Here is a 17,236-nt window from a genome sequence, read left to right as displayed (position 1 = left end):
GCCTGGTCTGCCCCCAGTCCCATCCCCACTATTCCATGATGGACAATGGACAAACAAACCCAGGAAACACATCAATTCTGCATGTAAAAAGTCCTTGCACTTGGCAGCTACTCAACCTGTTCCTCCTTATGAACACATCCAGACCCACCAATTTCCATTTCCTTCTGGGAATTATGAAAAAAACAGAACGAAAGAAACAGAACAAAAACCCCAAGACAGAGGAAGGCAGAGAACCCTGGCAGGAGCTGTGGAACTGTGGACAGATGAGCCTGTGCTGGAGCAGTTTTACTGGCGTGACTTAGACCCCATGGAAGGGCCCCACTCTGGAGGAGGGTGAGGAGGAAAGAGCAGCAGAGGCAACTTGTGATAAATTGTCCCATTTCCCACCCTGTTCCCTCCAGGATGCTGGTGAGGAGGAGGGAGAATTCAGGAGTGAGTTTTCCTGGGAAGATGGGAGGGGTATGGGGGAGATGTTTTAAGATTCAGTTTTATTTCTCATTATCCTACTCTGATTTAATTCATAAGAAATTAAACTAATTTCTCCACATTGAGCCTTTTTTCCCCGTGATAGTAACTGGTGAGTGATTTCTCCTTGTCTTTATCTTGACCCGTGTTCCTTGCACTACATTTTGTGACCCCTGATCAGCTGAGGGGGTGACAGAGCAGCTGGTATCTAGCCAGAGGAAACATGCCACAAAATGGGGATGGGTTCTTCCCCCTAGAGACAGAAACACCTCAGTTTGCAAAATGCTTGTGATCTGCAGGGGCATCTACTAAAATTCAGCACTGGGAGGTTTCCCAACTCATCTCCTATTTCGAGTCTCACATACAATCACCAGTTTGTAAACAAAGAAGCAGTTCCAAATAAAGCAGTTCCAGAAATAGCCCACACAGCTCCATACCACACTTTCAAAAACCTTTGTTTTGGTGGTCAGTTAATAATTTGCAATGTTTTCCAGCTCCTCACAGCTTAGAAGAAGAAAAACAGCACTGGTGAGCCTCGGGACTGAAGAGGGCACAGGGGGAGAGTCAAGAAGGCAAAAGGATGATTAAAGGGATTTTGTGTGGACTCAAGTCTACAATGGGTCAGGGCCTGCAGGCTTGGAAGCAACAAGCAGTGCAAGAAGAAAAAGGTTTTTCTAACACTGGATGTCATCAAGCTCAAAATAAAACGCCTCAAAATAAACAGGATTGGTGTAGGACAAGGAAACAAATGACATCCCATATACGAAGAATGCATCTCTGTAAAATGAGTCCCTTTGGGTAGAAACATATAAAAACATATTTAAAAAAAATAAAAAGGCAGATGCCAAAATATTTAAATAAAAAAATATGGTTCTCTATAAAGAAAAAGCCTTTTCCCCCCTTTACTTTTGTGCGAAACTCTCTCTCATACCCCACTTTTTCCAGGCTGGGACTGCCTGGCAGCTCTGACCAGGCAGGCAGGTGTCCAACAGATCACCACCATTTGCTATCACCTTTACCTGCTCTCACACCCATGAGCTGAGGTTTCTTGTTCATTTAAATAATTTTGAACCTTTTAAACTCCAAAATAGCAAATTAACACTACCCCATGCTGCACCAAAAGTGCGTCACCCTCTGCCATTTATCAGATGTCCTTCCAGACCCTACTGTGCCTAAGGCAGATGTGCTGATGAGCAAGACCTGTGCTCTCCTTTGGGTGCCAAAATTACATGAACTGGGCAGGGAGAGGACCTGCACAGCCCTGTGGACTTTACTGAAGATCAGAACCAGACAAGCTGAGACTAAAACCTGCCAAACTCACAGCAGATGTGACCTAAAGCTCAAATTCCTCCTCCCTAGGAACCTCAGAAGTTAGACACAAAATTTATACACAAAACCATTAATATTATACCTATTTAAAATCTATTTAATATGTTTGCTCTCCTTAGTACAGAGAGGGGGGACATGGAGCAGATTTCCACAACTGAGCAAGGTATTCTGTCTTCAACAGACACACAAAACATCCTGTTTCACCCCAACTCTTCACAGAGTTTATTCTCATCTCAGTGATTCATCAGGGCTTCCCTGACACCGTTTTCACCCGAGCAGTGTAAATCCCAGCTCCTGCATCCGACCGGTCCTGTGCCAGCAGATGGCACTCCAAAGCGTGCAGCATCCGCAGCATCCCTCGCCCCACTCCCAGCAGCTGCTGGAAAAGGTGTTCTTTTGGGTTTTTTTCCTGTGCCTGGATCTTCAGTGGTGTTTTTAATCATGTTTAAAAATAGGGGTCAAGTTAGGAGCTCCCACCACAGGGCCATCAAACTTCCCAGCGCTCAGCTCCCAGAAGAGGTCACTATGTCCTGCTGCACATTCCCATTCTCTTTGCTTAAATGATCTAACCAGCTACAAACTGCTGGGCACAGAAAGGGGGAAAACACCTTCCTCACTCACCAGAAATCAGCTGTGATTTCCTCACTCACCAGAAATCAGCAAGAAGATGGTTTGTTTTTTTTTTATTTTTGTTTGCTGGGTGGTTTTTTGGGTTTTTTTTAGGGCAATCATCTGTGTTTCTCAGCACGTCACTGCTGAGCTCTGCAAGTGAATGTAACCCAATAGAGAAAAGAGAAAGGGAAGGGAAAATCCTTCTTAAAGCAAGAAACGTTGCAGATTAAGAGATTCAATTGTGTCAAGTGTAATATTGAGTTAAGGTTTCAGGAACCACCTCAATAGTTTTATTACATTCAGGACTTTACAAACTCAGTGAAGGTAGAAAATAAAACACTGAAACTTTTCATTTCATCCAAGTGAGGTGTGCAAACCACAGCTCACAAAAAATCCAGGGCTTGCACGGGTTGGAAACAGAATCTCTGGCTTTGCCCTATGGAAAACTAGGTTCATGGAAATAAACATTTATAGTTTCATCCAGTTTCTCCATACAGCCACTGTAGGTGTCTCCATGGCAGTCTTTCTGCCAAGGAAGACATTGGGAACCTCTTTTCTGTGAGCTTGGTTTTGGGAGGTTGCACAAAAAGGAGCAGAAGATCAACTTCCATTTCCCATGAGGAAGAACCTTCCTTGCTCTACCATTCCCAGCTCCCTTCCAGCATCTGGAGAAAACAGTGAGACAAGAAGTGAGACTGAGACCTCAACTGGTTTAGGGAGCAGAGAAAAAGTCCTCTTGCACCAAACCAAATTAATCCAAGGCTCACTGGAGTGACCTAATGCTCATCCCAGGGTACCAGGTGGTAGCACAGCTTTAATTAAAGCAGATTAACGAAGGGGACACTGCAAAGCTTTACTGTGTTTTACTGCAGGGGCCACAGTGAGATGCAGTCCTGGCACCTCACTGCTGAAGTGACAAACTGCCCATCTGAGCACCCACAGGAGGAGAAGATCTGTGGTGGCATGGCTGCATCACCTCCCCCAGGATTAATTAAGAGCTTACAGGGATGAGCTGGGACAGGGGTGATGCTCAGCAGGTACCAACCACACAAGCTGGATTTGCTCCCAACAGTGGCAGTGATGAGCAACACTCACAACTCAGTTTTTTGATTCACAGAAACCACAGAATAACTCAAATTAGAGAGGAGCCCTGAGGACCATCAAGTCCAACACTTTGCCATTCTTATCTACAAAAGCATATCCAGGGAATTTTCATCAGGGTGTGCTCATGGCTCCAAACCATCACCTTATTTCATATTTGGGACAATTGGGTGAAAAAGTCTCTGAAACTTAAGGGAATTGTTTGCTTCAGAGGCACCTTCTCAAATCAACACATTTGTGAGATTGCAGTGGAGAACCTCCATCTGTGTTTAGGTGAACACATTTATTTTATTTATCACACAGGCTGTTGCTATCAGCTCAGAAATAACTACTTGAAATGTTATCTGCACCACATGCCTTATCCTACAGAACCTGTTGTGTTTTATAATGACACTATATATAAATTACCTCTCTGATATATGTCCAGCTTGATGAGTTAACTCCAAAGAAATTTCCTGGATTATCATTAAAAGTGAGGATGAAACTCTATAACAAACCAGCACATCACTGGAAGTACATCACTTGGCAAAAGCAACACAAATTTGGGTTACAGTTTTCAGCCAAGGAACAGAATAAAGAATCAGAATTGAAAGAGTGATTCTGTGTTTCCTCATGTTTTCATAAACCAGAAATAATTGTGGCCAATTCAAAGAGCCTGAGCAACCTGGTCCAGTGGAACATGTCCCTGTCCATGGCAGGAGGTTGGAATAATATGGTTTTTAAGGTCCCTTCCCACTCAAATAATTCCATGAATCTATGATTTCATAGGTGAGATGAAGTATAGGGGAGGCAACATCACTGCCTTCAACACAGGAGTGAAAGGGGTTTAATATTATTAGGTTTTATGGCGGATATAACTTTGTTTACTTAGACCTTGAAAACAAGTAAGATGTGCCCTAGAAAGGTGAATAAATATCGTTGTTGTCTTCACCCCGGTGCAGCAAGGGTTAATCTATTTCCAAACACATTTTTTCATGGGAAAATACCATTGCTGTCCCCATTTAATCATGTGATAAATGCAACCATCAAAGTGGGTTTAGAAGAATACAATTTCCTTCCTTTCAATAATTCATCTCCACAGGGGGGTTTAAATGTATTAAATAACACTGCATTCACTTTGGAGCAAGGTGACACACTCAGTAAGATCTCACATTTGTTACTCCAGTTGCTGCATGTGATCTTTGCCAGGGCAAAAGTCAATTTAGACTCTTGCAGTGCACCTTAGGGAGGGTGGGGTTGCAGGAAGGGAGGTGGATGGGGTTGCATGAGCAGCCCCCTCATCTCAGCAGAAACCACTTCCACTGGGCAGAAAAGCTCACTATATAATTATACTTCTTAAAAAAAAAAAAGTCATATACAGGGGAGTCAAGCCCATAAAGTGAACAAAATTCAAGCTTTTAATTCATTTTTTAAATAATTATAGTACTGCCATTATGGCCACACACATCCTGCAGACTCAGCCCACGTTTCATCAGCTCTGGGATCTTGGCCTGTGTTTGCTCTCCTCTCCAGCTGCTGTCACACAGATCTGACAGAGCTGCCAGAGGTGACCCTCACTGCCCAGAAAAGCTGCATGCAAGGACAAAGCTCTCAGAGCAAGGTGAGTGTCCATCCAGCTGCCACTGCATTTACAGTTATATTTAATTTTATTTTTTATTTGTATTTATGTATATTGATGTAAGCATACATCAGTACACATATATATTTATAGATATACAAATCTGTGCCAGCAGCGCTGACTGCAACCATGAACTGCCCACACTCACTGGCTAAAAAGCAACGCTCAGGAGGAAAGAGGATTGACAATTCCTTGAGACCACATCTGGCTCTCATATAATAGGTGAGAAATGCTTTTTTCTGAATGAACCTGATGTGGCAGGAGATGTGCATTTGCAGTATTCTTTAAATTTAGGGGCTGACAGTTCTTAAGGGGTAGAAAGGCTGGAGAGGGATTTTTTGCAAGGGTATGGAGTGATAAGACGGGGGGAATGGCTTTAAGCTGAAGAAGGGGAGATTTAGATTGGATATTTGGAAGAAATTCCTCCTTGTGAGGGTGCTGAGGCCCTGGCACAGGTTTCACAGAGAAGCTGTGGCTGCCCCATCCCTGGAAACGTTCCAGGACAGGTTGGAAGGAGCTTGGAGAAACCTGGGGTGGTGGAAGATGTCCCTGCCCCCTGGCAGGGGGTTTTAAACAGATGATTTTTAATGCTCCTTCCAATCCAAACCATTCTGTGATCCCACAAGACACAAGTACAGCAACCACCCAGGCAGCCACCACACGCAGCGGGGACGGAAACATCGCAGAGCTGTCTCTGGCTATGGAAGAACAATAACACGAGCACCAGCTGAGTGATCTGCCCCAGCCTCTGGGCACAGCATGGATTTTTTTTCCCTGTCAAAGTGCTCTCTCCCATCAGCAAGGCTGGCTCATGGCCGTGTTTTCATCCTGTGGCCCCAAACGCCTCCACGCTCCCCCAGCAGAGCCCTCCCAGCCGGGGCTGTGCCAGCGTGGGGGGACAGCAAAGTGTCTCCCAGGATTTGGGAGCATAAAAGCAAGTGGTTGCAGGGCTGGGGGCGAGGCTGGCACGTTGCAGACAAAACAAGGCTTTGGTTTGTGGCTCCAGCAGTGAGTCAGAGCTGGGCGAGAGGAGCCAGCGGAGCTGCTCTGGAGGAGGCTGCGCACAAAAGAGCCCCTTCCCTCTCCTTCATCCTCTGCCCACACAGAAACCTCTGTCCTTTCTCACTCAAACAAAAGGAAAAATTAAAAAAATAAAATAAAATGAAAAGGAGAAAAATGCACAGGGGAACAAACAAACTGAAAAAAACCCCAAACCCCTTAACTAACCAAAACCCAGCTACTGAAAACTCAGTTCTTTGCCTGGGCGCTGATAGAGCCAGCTGCAGTTTCTGGTTCTATCAGCAGACACAGGCAAAGTGGGCTGGTCCCTTGAAAGGCTCTTAGTAGAGGATTGCCAAGGAAAATCCACAATGTTCAAGTTGTTCAGGCAATTTAGGAAATGGCAAGCTGCCCCCAAACCTGATGATACACATTCATTTTTTATAAAGGTTTGGTCTTTTCTTACTTTTCTTCTCCTGTTGGATAAGGAGGTTGGAATGTTACTGGAAGCTCATACCTCCAGCTTTTGACAATTCCTTCAGTTTCAGCTATAGTAGCATTTGGGGTGGTTTTTAGATGTTTTTTTACTGAAGCCCAGAGCATTCCTGGTGTCCCATAAAACCTGCCACCACCAGCATCCAGAACCCAAATATTTTCCCAAGGGCTCTGGTGCAGGATCTTCATTTTAAGTTTTACAGTTCAAAAATGCTACCTCCCTAACAAAAGGGGAGTTTAATGGATACTTAGAGAAGTTCTGTGCCTATACAGCCCACTGGAAATTTTTTTCAAGATCGTAGGCATGATGAGAAGAAAAGACCTTCCCTTCCCAGACACACTGGAAGCAGAGCAAGAATACTTTGGGACATTCAGAATAGATTCCACCTCCCTTGAAAATACAGGGAACAAATTAAAAGATTATGTGTGAGTCTATTTCCATCCACTTATTAAATCCCTTTATGAGAATCTATTTCTCTACCCCCAAAGAGGCAGAAAAAGAAAAGAAAATATTTAAATTTTCTTAAGAAAATTGCTTTAATGACTGCCTTAAAAAAAAACCAAACCCTTTAAAACCAAACAAAAGCCCACACTTGAGCAAAGTCAAGAAAAAAATAACTGTGTGATTTAAATGCTCCATATTGACAACCCTAGGAACAGGGAAGTGGGTTGATTACAATATGGCTTTTAAAGGATGCACAGTCATTTAAAACAAAGTTGACATTATTGAAATAACACTTTTTACAGAAGTAGCTGCATCCCAAACGACCTTGAAAAGACACAGCAATTACTACCACACATGCAGGATAAATTATCACCAAAGCTAAGGCTTGGTTTCCTGAGATACAGCAGCCAGACTGGAACATTAGGAACTGGGATGAGTTCTGAGATAAGATGGTAGAGTCAATAAGACAAATGTGTAAATAAAAAGCTCCATTTGTCGGGGCAAAAGCTGTATTTCAATTGTGAGAAATGAGATTTTGCATTTCAGGGAAATACACCCATGTCCTCTCACAAATGCGGAAGCTGGTTTCAAACATGAGGAGCATCAGGAGCATCTATTGCTTTAAAAACTCATCATTAATTATTGTTCAAAATAAGATGTTGGTGTTGGCTTAGCCTGTGAGCTCCTCAAGGTGGCACAGTCTTGTAGCTGTGCTTACACAACACCTACCATGACAAGGGCCTGGTAAAAATAGAAGCCCAAATAACCAAAGTCATTACACACTCACACAGATATATGCAGCTTATGCAGACATTACTGCCAAAAAAAGTTATTCTTCCATAACGCCAAGGACTGGATTTTGCTGCCCCCAAAATGAGAATTTCACTCTAATCACATAAAAAGAACAACTTCATAAACACAGGAAGAAAGAGAGAAATGATGCTTCCTGTGGGAAGGAAGTCCATTTAAAGACAGAATAAACCAATGCAGTCAGGAGGAAAAAAAAAAAAAAAAAAAAAGCTGGTATATGCAAATAGACATTTATTACCCATCTTTGTACTCCTAAGAAATATAATTTACTGACCTTTGAGAGATGGGTCAAATAGGCCCATAGAATAAGAAACAAAGGCATCTTTTTGGCAACTGCCATGTTCCAAAGCAGTAATTATCCTTTCCTCTCTCCGTGAGCAGCAGGAAATGAAGAGGGATGCCATTACACCATGACAATTACTGTAATTTTAATTTCTAAATATTGCTAGGAAAGTTTCCTCAAAAAAAAAAAAAAAAAAAGCCTGTTCAGATTTTTGATGTGGTTATAGATAAAAACTCATTCCCCAGCTAACACAGAGCTGTGCTTCCCCTCCTCCCACTCCCTTGGGGGAACCACCCACAAAGTCTGCAGGGTGAGAAAAACCCACTTTCCTCTCCATTAGTGGAGAAGAGAGAATTGCAGAGAATCACAGAATGGTTTGGGTTGGAAGGGACCATCCTGTCCAGCCCCCTGCCATGGGCAGGGACACCTTCCACTACCCCAAGTTGCTCCAAGCCCCATCACTTGAACTTGCTCAACCATGGGCACAAAACCAGATTCTATCAGAAGCAGATGATGTTGGATGCACAATAATTATATTTTTAAAAATTTAATAATGAGGATTCTTTTCATCTCCTCCGCTCAGAGACATTATTTGCTCTGCTGTGGATTTTCCACAGTTTGCCATTAATTATTTTAATACTATGGATAATCAATTCTGTGTTATTAGATTATCATATTATATCCAGTTGTTGCACTGTGGGATGGATTTTACCCTAGAGGACATGTCTGGTCACCCGTCCAGCCTCTCCTTCCACTGTCCCAGGCTCCAGGGGACACCTGAAATACTCCCACTCCTACACTGGACTCTGCCTGGGAGGAGGAGTTTGCACCTTGGAGCATCTCTTCAGGGTGAGAAGTGGGATTAGAAGCCCATCTGTCCCAAAAATAACCAGAATCCCCAAATCTCCGCTGTAGGCTGCACCAGCAATTCCCATAAACTGGAAACTAGCTTTCAAAATTCCCCTAAATGAGCCTGTTGAACTCTCATTTTGGCCAGTAAAATTACTTTCACAGATTCAAGGGAAAGGGCTTTTTTTACCTTTTTTTTATTAATTGTTGCCACAAGGCACGTTCAACAATCATCATTTAGTGTAGTAAAAATTTGTGTCTTTCAATATATGCACCTATAGAACTCCATTGATTTGTCTATACATAAACACATTCCTACAAACATATATTTGATTAAGAATTTATATAACTTCAGGCTTCAAGGAGTTTTGGATCAATGCCTCTATTTTGCCTTTATAAACAAATAAACTCAATTAAAGAGTACTTACGACAAACCACAATGGGCAGGAAACTAATTTTCCCAAGGCTTGCCATGGCAAGTTTTACCTGTTACATGGGTCTAGGGAATCAATTATTCCCTAAAGGGAAATTATTAGGGCTCGTGTTATCCAACATCTCACCTTTCCCACTCACCAGTGGGAGAAAACTATAGGGACAGGCACCCAGAAAAACGAGTATTCTTCAGACCTCTTACAACTTTCTGTAATAAATTAAAGTATAAATAAAAGAGAACAAAGCCCTGCAGGCAAGCAGTGTTTGAATCAAGGCTGGATCTGCACCAAGTCACTGTGCAGCTTCACAAGGCCCATAAATCAGCTCTCCTGAACATATGTAGTATTTTGCATTACTCTATAGGGTGTTAACTTTAATGCCTTAATATATTCGCATAGTGGTCAGGTTACAGTTCCTGTGGGAACCATAAATTTGTATGTCCTGGCCAATCTGCTGCTGAAAAAATAATAATAATAAGTTAAAACTATCCACACCACCACATTGCCTTCAGCAGGTTTTATACCTTTAATTTTTCTCCTTTCTGTACTTGAGGGAGGAAGAAGAGAAGATGTGTGAAGCTGCAAAAGTAAAAGGAAGCACAATACACATCTGAAGCAGATGTTAATTAATTTTTATCCCTTTTTTGCATGAAGGTTTGTGTGTCCCCAGCCCAGGCAAATGTCACTGCATGAAAAAGATTTGCTCTTGGGTGTGATCAAGCCTTTTTCTGAGTCAGAACCCTCTCAGCCAGGACATGCTACAACCTCCTTTTTCATAATGCACCAAAACCACTTCACCAGCAAGCAACAGCCACAAGGAGAAACAACCTGAGCTGATCCACTTTAACCCAATTTCTGCTGATTCTGCCTGACCCCCACCAAACTGACCCTGCTACGATCTCCCAGTGCTTGGATTCCTACCTGGTTCAAGGCAAAGGGCGGTGTCTCTGTCCCATTCTTCCTCCAGCCTCCTTTTGCTCCAACCCCACCATTACTTACATAAAGATTTAAGTATTTTTTTGTCTGGCATCCTATTTTTTCCCCCATACTAAAATTCTGTTTGCTCCCAAAGAAAGTTGGTTTTGGAGTCATCAAGCAATTTCAACACACCAAAAAAGCTGGTTTCATCCAGGCTTGCTCCCAGTGCCAACAACTGGCAGTAATTAGCATTTTTCATTCTGTTTGCACTGGTTAATGGCCAGCAGTGTCCCACATCCTGTGGAACATCCATGGCCATGGTAGTTCCAGACATGGTAGTCCAGGCAAGAACAGAGCTGTTCCCTTCCCTGCAACCCACTCCACCAACAACAGTCAAACAAAATTGGTTAAAAGCCCAAGAAGTGATGCAATACAGATGGCGTGAAAACAAATCAAAGTTAATTTGCACAAAATGACCCAATAAATATTTAATGTATGTAGGATTTGACCACAGTTACAAGATGTGTTATTTATGCCCCTGCTCAACACAGACCACCAGCTGGTGGACAAAACCAGACTGTTAATTTTTATAAGCACAGAGCTGAAAAGAAACATCTGTGCACAATCTCTCCACAGGTAGCAGTGGGAATCCTCACTCTGGATAAAGGAATTCATCAGCCCTTTGGCACCTTTCTTTCATTTCACTGACACCTAAGCAACAAGGTCTAAGGCAGAGTTGTAATTGCTTGAAACTTGTGAATATTAAAGCTTTGGTCCATTGATCTGCACTAATGATGGGGTTTTCAGTGGCACCATTTCACTCTTTTTTACAGAGAATCAAAAATTCAAAGTTACAAAGTACAACTATTTCTTACATGCATTAAGGAAGTTGTAGGAAACCAGGTGGCACAAAGTAGGGAGAGAAAACTCATTAGGAAAGCAGAAAACCTGCTGACTGTCCCTTAAATGATAAAAAGTATAAAAATATCAGAAATAATCACTGAAATTAGACAGAGTTCTGGGTTTTGGTGGCACACTTTCAGCTGAAAATGCCTACAGGTTTTTTGGCATGTAAGATTTAAGAGGCCAAACTAATCTCTGTTGAACCCTTACTTCAGCCAAAGGATCTCCTGGTATCAAAACTCTCTTGGAAATCTGTGGAGATTTCTTAAACATACACATACAGATAATAAATCTATAGTATTTTGCATTACTATTTATGAAGGGCTACACATTTTTCTGTATATATACATATACACTTACACTAAAATATCTGTATAGTCTTAATAATTTGCATATGTTCACTGGCACACATGCATCTAATTATATTTTTATATATATTCACATACATGTACATATGAAACTGATTAGTTGCATCATATATGGATAATCAGGGTATATAGGAATATGTATAAACAAATCAGAATAAATGTATATACACTCTGATTCTATGTAGTATTTATTCATTGAAAAATTTCCTAATATGGGCTAAAAAAGAAGAAAAAGGCTCAATTTGCATATGTATATAGTAGTTAACCACAGTGCAGTGTAGCCAAAGAAAGCAGAATACATAATCCCTCTTAAAACTGGGGACAGGTTTGATAAAAAACTCTTCTTAATTTCTTCTACAAAATTGTCCTTGGAATGTGATTTCACCACACCTACAAGCCCAGCTTCCAGGAAAAGGGGGTGTAGGACTCCTTTTTGATATATTTCATAGCAGACAAAACTCCCCCCAAGAATGGAAAAACAGCCCCACGAGGACAGAAAAGCAGAGAATAATTAAACAGGTCTTACATAAGTCTTTCTTCCTGAGTCCTGTTATTTTCCCCCTCCAAAGACACCACACATCTCTATTGGAAAATCACCTCACTGCCTTCAATGCAGGCAGTGGAGGAGCTCCAAGCTCTTCAGCATCATTAGTGGGGTCAGAAAACAGCTCTTATTTTAGCACTGTACTTACTTCCAAACACAGAGACACACGTGAACTTACCTGTTTGGTGCTTCTCTGCCCAGTAGGAAGCAAAGATTTGGATTTCTCTGCTATTTTCTGTTAAAAGGAAAAGAAAAAAAAAATCAGAGAGAAAATGACTGAGAAGAGTCCAAATATTTAGGGAAAGAGTCATATGAAGCTATTTTCTTCTACTTTCTAAAGAAAAGGACATAGAGAAAGCTCCTACTCTTTGGAAAAAAACAAGGCGGTATAAAAGCATTGGAAACTTCAGTCTTGCAGGCATTAAAAGTCTTCAAAGCTTCCAGAATGACAAGGTTATCAAAACTGAAACAGGCATTTAGGGAATGACAGCCAGGACGTGGATAAGTAGCAATTTATCACTCAGATTGTTTTCCTGAGGCAGCCGGGCATTCACAAACTGCAGTGGTTAATTTTGGCACTCCTGAATTGATGACAGTTTTTAAAATAAAAGAAATCCAATCCTGTACAGTTCAGATGTACATTATTGTACTCATGAACATTAGGGGGAAAAAAAGCATTAAAAAGATGTGTGTGTGTATGGGGGTGGAGCTCTTTACCCAAATAATTCCAACTTCTCATTTAACACATAAAATAATTTTATTTAAAGACCCCACACTCAGTTTCTTGAATAGAACAGGTAAATAATTTAAAATATGAGGCAGCACTAGAGATGATGCAATTCTATTACACAACAGACACGCTGTTGAACTGCAATTTTATGTACACCTATTCATTTATTTAATTTTTAAGGCACAGGCAGCAAGTGCTGGGAAATCAATCAGTCCAGAGTGTTTCTAATAGAGACACATTATTAAGTGCATGTTGCCAGCCAAATTTCATTACACCTCTATAATTACAATATATCCTTCCCATTGTTGCAGGCATGCGTCAGACTCATTACAATGATGTACCAAAGCCACCAGAGTTTGGCCAGGTTGTATTTTCATTAATCCAGATATATCTCCTGTGCACTGCCAGGGAGGGAGGCAGTTTGGGGATGCTAAATTCAAGTCATTACTGCAGTGTTTAAAAGCAAAGCAAATCTGCTCATCAGCAGAGCTTCCCCAGGGTAAGGAGGGTGAGCAAGAAGCAAATGAAGGAAGTGGAGTTCAGGTTTTGTTTGTTTTATTAAACAGCTTGATCTTGGTGACAGATCCCTGCTGGAAAAATGTTCCATAACATTCCAACAGATCCCAACCACAAGATGTGCCTGCAAACTTTCTGGCACAGCCAAACAGCAAAGCAGAGCCAGAGGGTGGGGTAACATTTGAATTATCCACGCTGCAAGCAGAAAAGGGGAACTGTGCAATCCCCTCTACCTGAGAGTGGAGACACACCAAAATAATGTCATGGCTAGGCCAGGGGAAATACTTCCCCCTGAACTGAGCACTGGGGAGGCCACCCCTCAAATCCTGGGGTCAGTTTTGGGCCACCCACAAGGAGAAGGGCATTGAGGGGCTGGAGTGTGTCCAGAGGAGAGAATGGAGCTGGGGAAGGGACTGGAGCACAGATCTGAGGAGGGGCAGCTGAGGGAGCTGGGGGGGCTCAGCCTGGGGAAAAGGTGTAACCAGGTGAGGGTCAATGTTCCCAGGGAACAAGGGACAGCACAAGAGGAAATGGCCTCAAGCTGCCCCAGGGGAGGTTGAGGCTATTTGGGAACATTTTTGCAGAGAAAAGCTTGTCAAGCACTGGAACAGGCTGCCCAGGGAAGTGGTGGAGTCACCATCCCTGTAAGTGTTCAGGAAATTTGTGGATATGGCCCTCAAGGACATGGTTCAGGTGCTGCTGGGTTGATGGTTGGATTTCATGATCTTAAAAGTTTTTTCCAGCCTTAATTCTATGACACTATGATTGCTTGACTGACCAAGAAAGAAAAGAGGGAGGAAACCATTCATTAGCAGCCCTGTGGAGATGCTCCAGGCTCTGGGGAATTACACTCAACACATTCCCAGATTCCCAGATGGGGCAGTGGAAGCAGGAGGGACACTCACTTTCTGCACAGCTCCGTATCTCTGGATGGCATCTGAGAGTTGGTTCTTCAGCCTGTCCAGCTGAAGCCTTTCTTGCTGTATTGGGGAAAAAAGAAGGCTCATTAGCAGGTCTGTCAGAGATAAATCCTGTAGTAGGCTCCGTCTGTGACCATGGGAAATTGTCCTGGTGGGAAACACCAAATAAATAAGGTGGGCACCAACGGTATCCTAAAAGAATCAGTCAGACCAGGGCAGGCAGGATGCAACAGGATTTTATTTTAGGAAATGTGAGGCTTTGGTCTTTCAGGCCAGGTTAAATTAAAAAAAACAACAACAACAACAACAAAAAGCCACTTTGGATATTCAAATAGCACTGGAGAAAATACCTGAAGGAATCTTTCTATAAAAAGTTATTTTCCCAGATGATGAATCATGATAGAGTTGATCACCTCATTTGGGAAATTTACTGGACTTGAAAAGTCAAACAGCCACAACATCTTCTCTCCGTGGTCTGACTGTGAGAAACCAGCTTATCTTCATGTTTTCCAAAACATGAACCCAAATGTCACTGCCTTTATGCCTGGAGCTTGCTCCAGCAAGGTTTTAATCTATGTTTGAAAAAATCCCCTAGTATTTAAAAAAACCCCTAGTGCTAGAACCCCTGTTCTTGGAAGGAAGAGCACAGCCTGATGAAATCTCTGCTCTCAGAGGGAATGACCAAACCCAAACAGCTCTCCTGGAGCTGTTCTGTACCCTGGATTTCAGATTTCACATATGCAGGAGCTCACATGGCCAGATTTTACAGAGGGAAATGCTGCAAGGACGTGGGATGTCACCTTAAAAAACAAGTGGAAAGCAAAACCCAGTCTACACTAAAGCTACTGAGCAGAAATGTTCACTTTCCAGCCATTTCAGCTGTTTCAGAAAACTGCTTGGGATTAGAAAAGTAGATTTTATAAAGGATGGGATAAACATTTTCATTTTAATGGTAGTTTTTTCACACACAGAAAAATATCCCACTTCTTCATCTAAAGATTTAAAACCATTTTTAGAGCAGGGCAAGTGTCATTATTCCCATTCTACAGATAAAGGTCCATCAACCTTATGTTTGTTCCACATGCAAAATAAGATAAGATTGTCACCCTGGAGAGCAGATCTTATGCTCCAGCACTCACCCTACCAAAAAATGGAATTCCAGCTCTGCCTCTCTATTTACATCCTTTGAGGTTAGTTTGGAATGAAGCCCTGAAAGAGCCATTTTCCATCAGTCTCCTGCCTTGTGGCACACTGATCCACTTAGAGCAGCATCTTTGCTCCTGCAACACTGTCAATTTGCTCAGCTGGGCATCCTGACTCCAATATCTCCAGCAGCACTTGGAGATTTATGGGAAGCCAGAGAAAGTCCCATATTGCATCTCATTGGCAGTGTGTTACTGGTGGAAAATAAGGAAGAAAGGGGGGAGAAAAAAGCCTTTTTTTTTTCCTGTTTGTGCATGCAAAGCAGTCGACAGAAAAATGGATTGGTGAGGACTAACTATAAAGCTCTGTAAGGCTTTTCATGCTGTGAGTAATTTTATGGGAGGAGAGTTTGCAGTGCTACTCAGATTCCCATGAGGGACTTACTGACCAGCAGCCAATATCCACCAGAACAATTTCTTCTGTGTAAGGGATTGTGGCTGCAAGCTTTCTATCAAAATTTGTAGGTTTAATTATGAAAACTCTACTGTTAAAAAGAAGAATTTAAAAAAAAAAAAAGGTTAAATTAATTGACCAGTGAGCAGAAAAAAGTTATTATACAATGTAATAGATAGGAGCAAGTTTATTCCTCATATTACTGAAATTATTTCTGTGTCTATTTCCTTAGGTCTTAAATACTTTCCCTTCGACTTTGCCTTTTTCTCCCCATGACAGTAAAACCTCTTCTCCTGAGAGTCCCCATGGGCTTCAACGCCAAATAATGACATTCTTGTGTGGCACTGTAATTGAGTTTAATGTGACCTTGCCTGATTCCCCTTTGGACCCAATTTATGTCACAAAATAGAGCCTGGAGATCAGCACAAAAAAGGAAAAAAAGAAAAAAAAAGCCCAGATCCCCATATCTCCAAGGCAGCATCTTCTGTTTCATCAAGCTCAGATGTAATTATGCAAGAAAACAAGAAAGAAAAAAAAAAAAACAAAACCAGTCCTTGCCATCCATCGCTATTCAAAGCAATATGTTAAAAATTATTCTTGTATTAATCTTGATGTCTACATGTGGAAACAGTCATTCCAGGCTTCCCTCCCCATCCTCTGGAGTAGACCATCACCCATTGATTTTTTTTTAGGCAGGCTGAATCGCACATGGTCCTTCACAGGTTACCAAGGTGGCCTCAGTTTTAAATCCTTATCTCAACTGCCTGCTGGCAAGTGCCATAAATCCAGGCTGTAAAAACCACTTGGTCAGAGATGAGTTGTGTGTTTAGAGCAGTCTTATTTCTAGGTGGAAAGGCAGTGAGAACAGAGTTGAAGTAATACAGGACTTTGGAAAATGGCAGGTAGTGAGTGAGAATAAAACGTGGACCCTGGAAAGCTCCTAACTTAGAAACCATATGGATGCTTGAAGCAAGAGTGTAACAGAAATCAAGTAGAACTGTCCTTATTTTCATTTCAGATGCTGAATGTTATGTGGGTGAAAATTCTCTTTTAACACTCACACTAGCTGGAATCTGGTCCCCAGTTGTTGCAGTGTGTTGCAATCTCCTGTTTCAAACTCCCAGTCCTTTCCCAGGTATAGCTTTCCTGTTCCCCTCCCCCTTTCTCTTCCTAAGTGATGTCCATCAAACTTAACAGTCCAGTAAGAGCGTCGTGTGATTGGTAGAAGTTCAAAGATGCCCCTCAGCCCTGGGCCATTGGCCTGTCCAAGTGTCATTGTCCCCTGAGACTCGCCCTCTCCCACC

General features: G+C 42.1%; 1 protein-coding gene across 8 annotated transcripts in view; it reads right to left on the bottom strand.

Moving 5' to 3' along the window:
• TSNARE1 (t-SNARE domain containing 1) overlaps nt 1–17,236 on the bottom strand; it is a 456,292-nt gene that overhangs the window by 227,873 nt on the left and 211,183 nt on the right. For all 8 annotated transcript variants that reach the window (XM_084226302.1, XM_084226301.1, XM_084226304.1 and 5 more), the window contains 2 exons: nt 14,322–14,396; nt 12,349–12,405 (listed from right to left, as the gene is read on the bottom strand). In XM_084226302.1, the coding sequence (XP_084082428.1) occupies nt 12,349–12,405; nt 14,322–14,396 (132 nt within the window). The remainder of the gene's footprint in view (nt 1–12,348; nt 12,406–14,321; nt 14,397–17,236) is intronic.

This window comes from Fringilla coelebs, assembly GCF_963513975.1.
Source record: "Fringilla coelebs genome assembly, chromosome: 1".
NCBI classification, from domain to species: domain Eukaryota; kingdom Metazoa; phylum Chordata; class Aves; order Passeriformes; family Fringillidae; genus Fringilla; species Fringilla coelebs.
The sequence above is the reverse complement of the archived record's forward strand: the minus strand, read 5'-3'. Positions and strand labels throughout refer to the sequence as shown.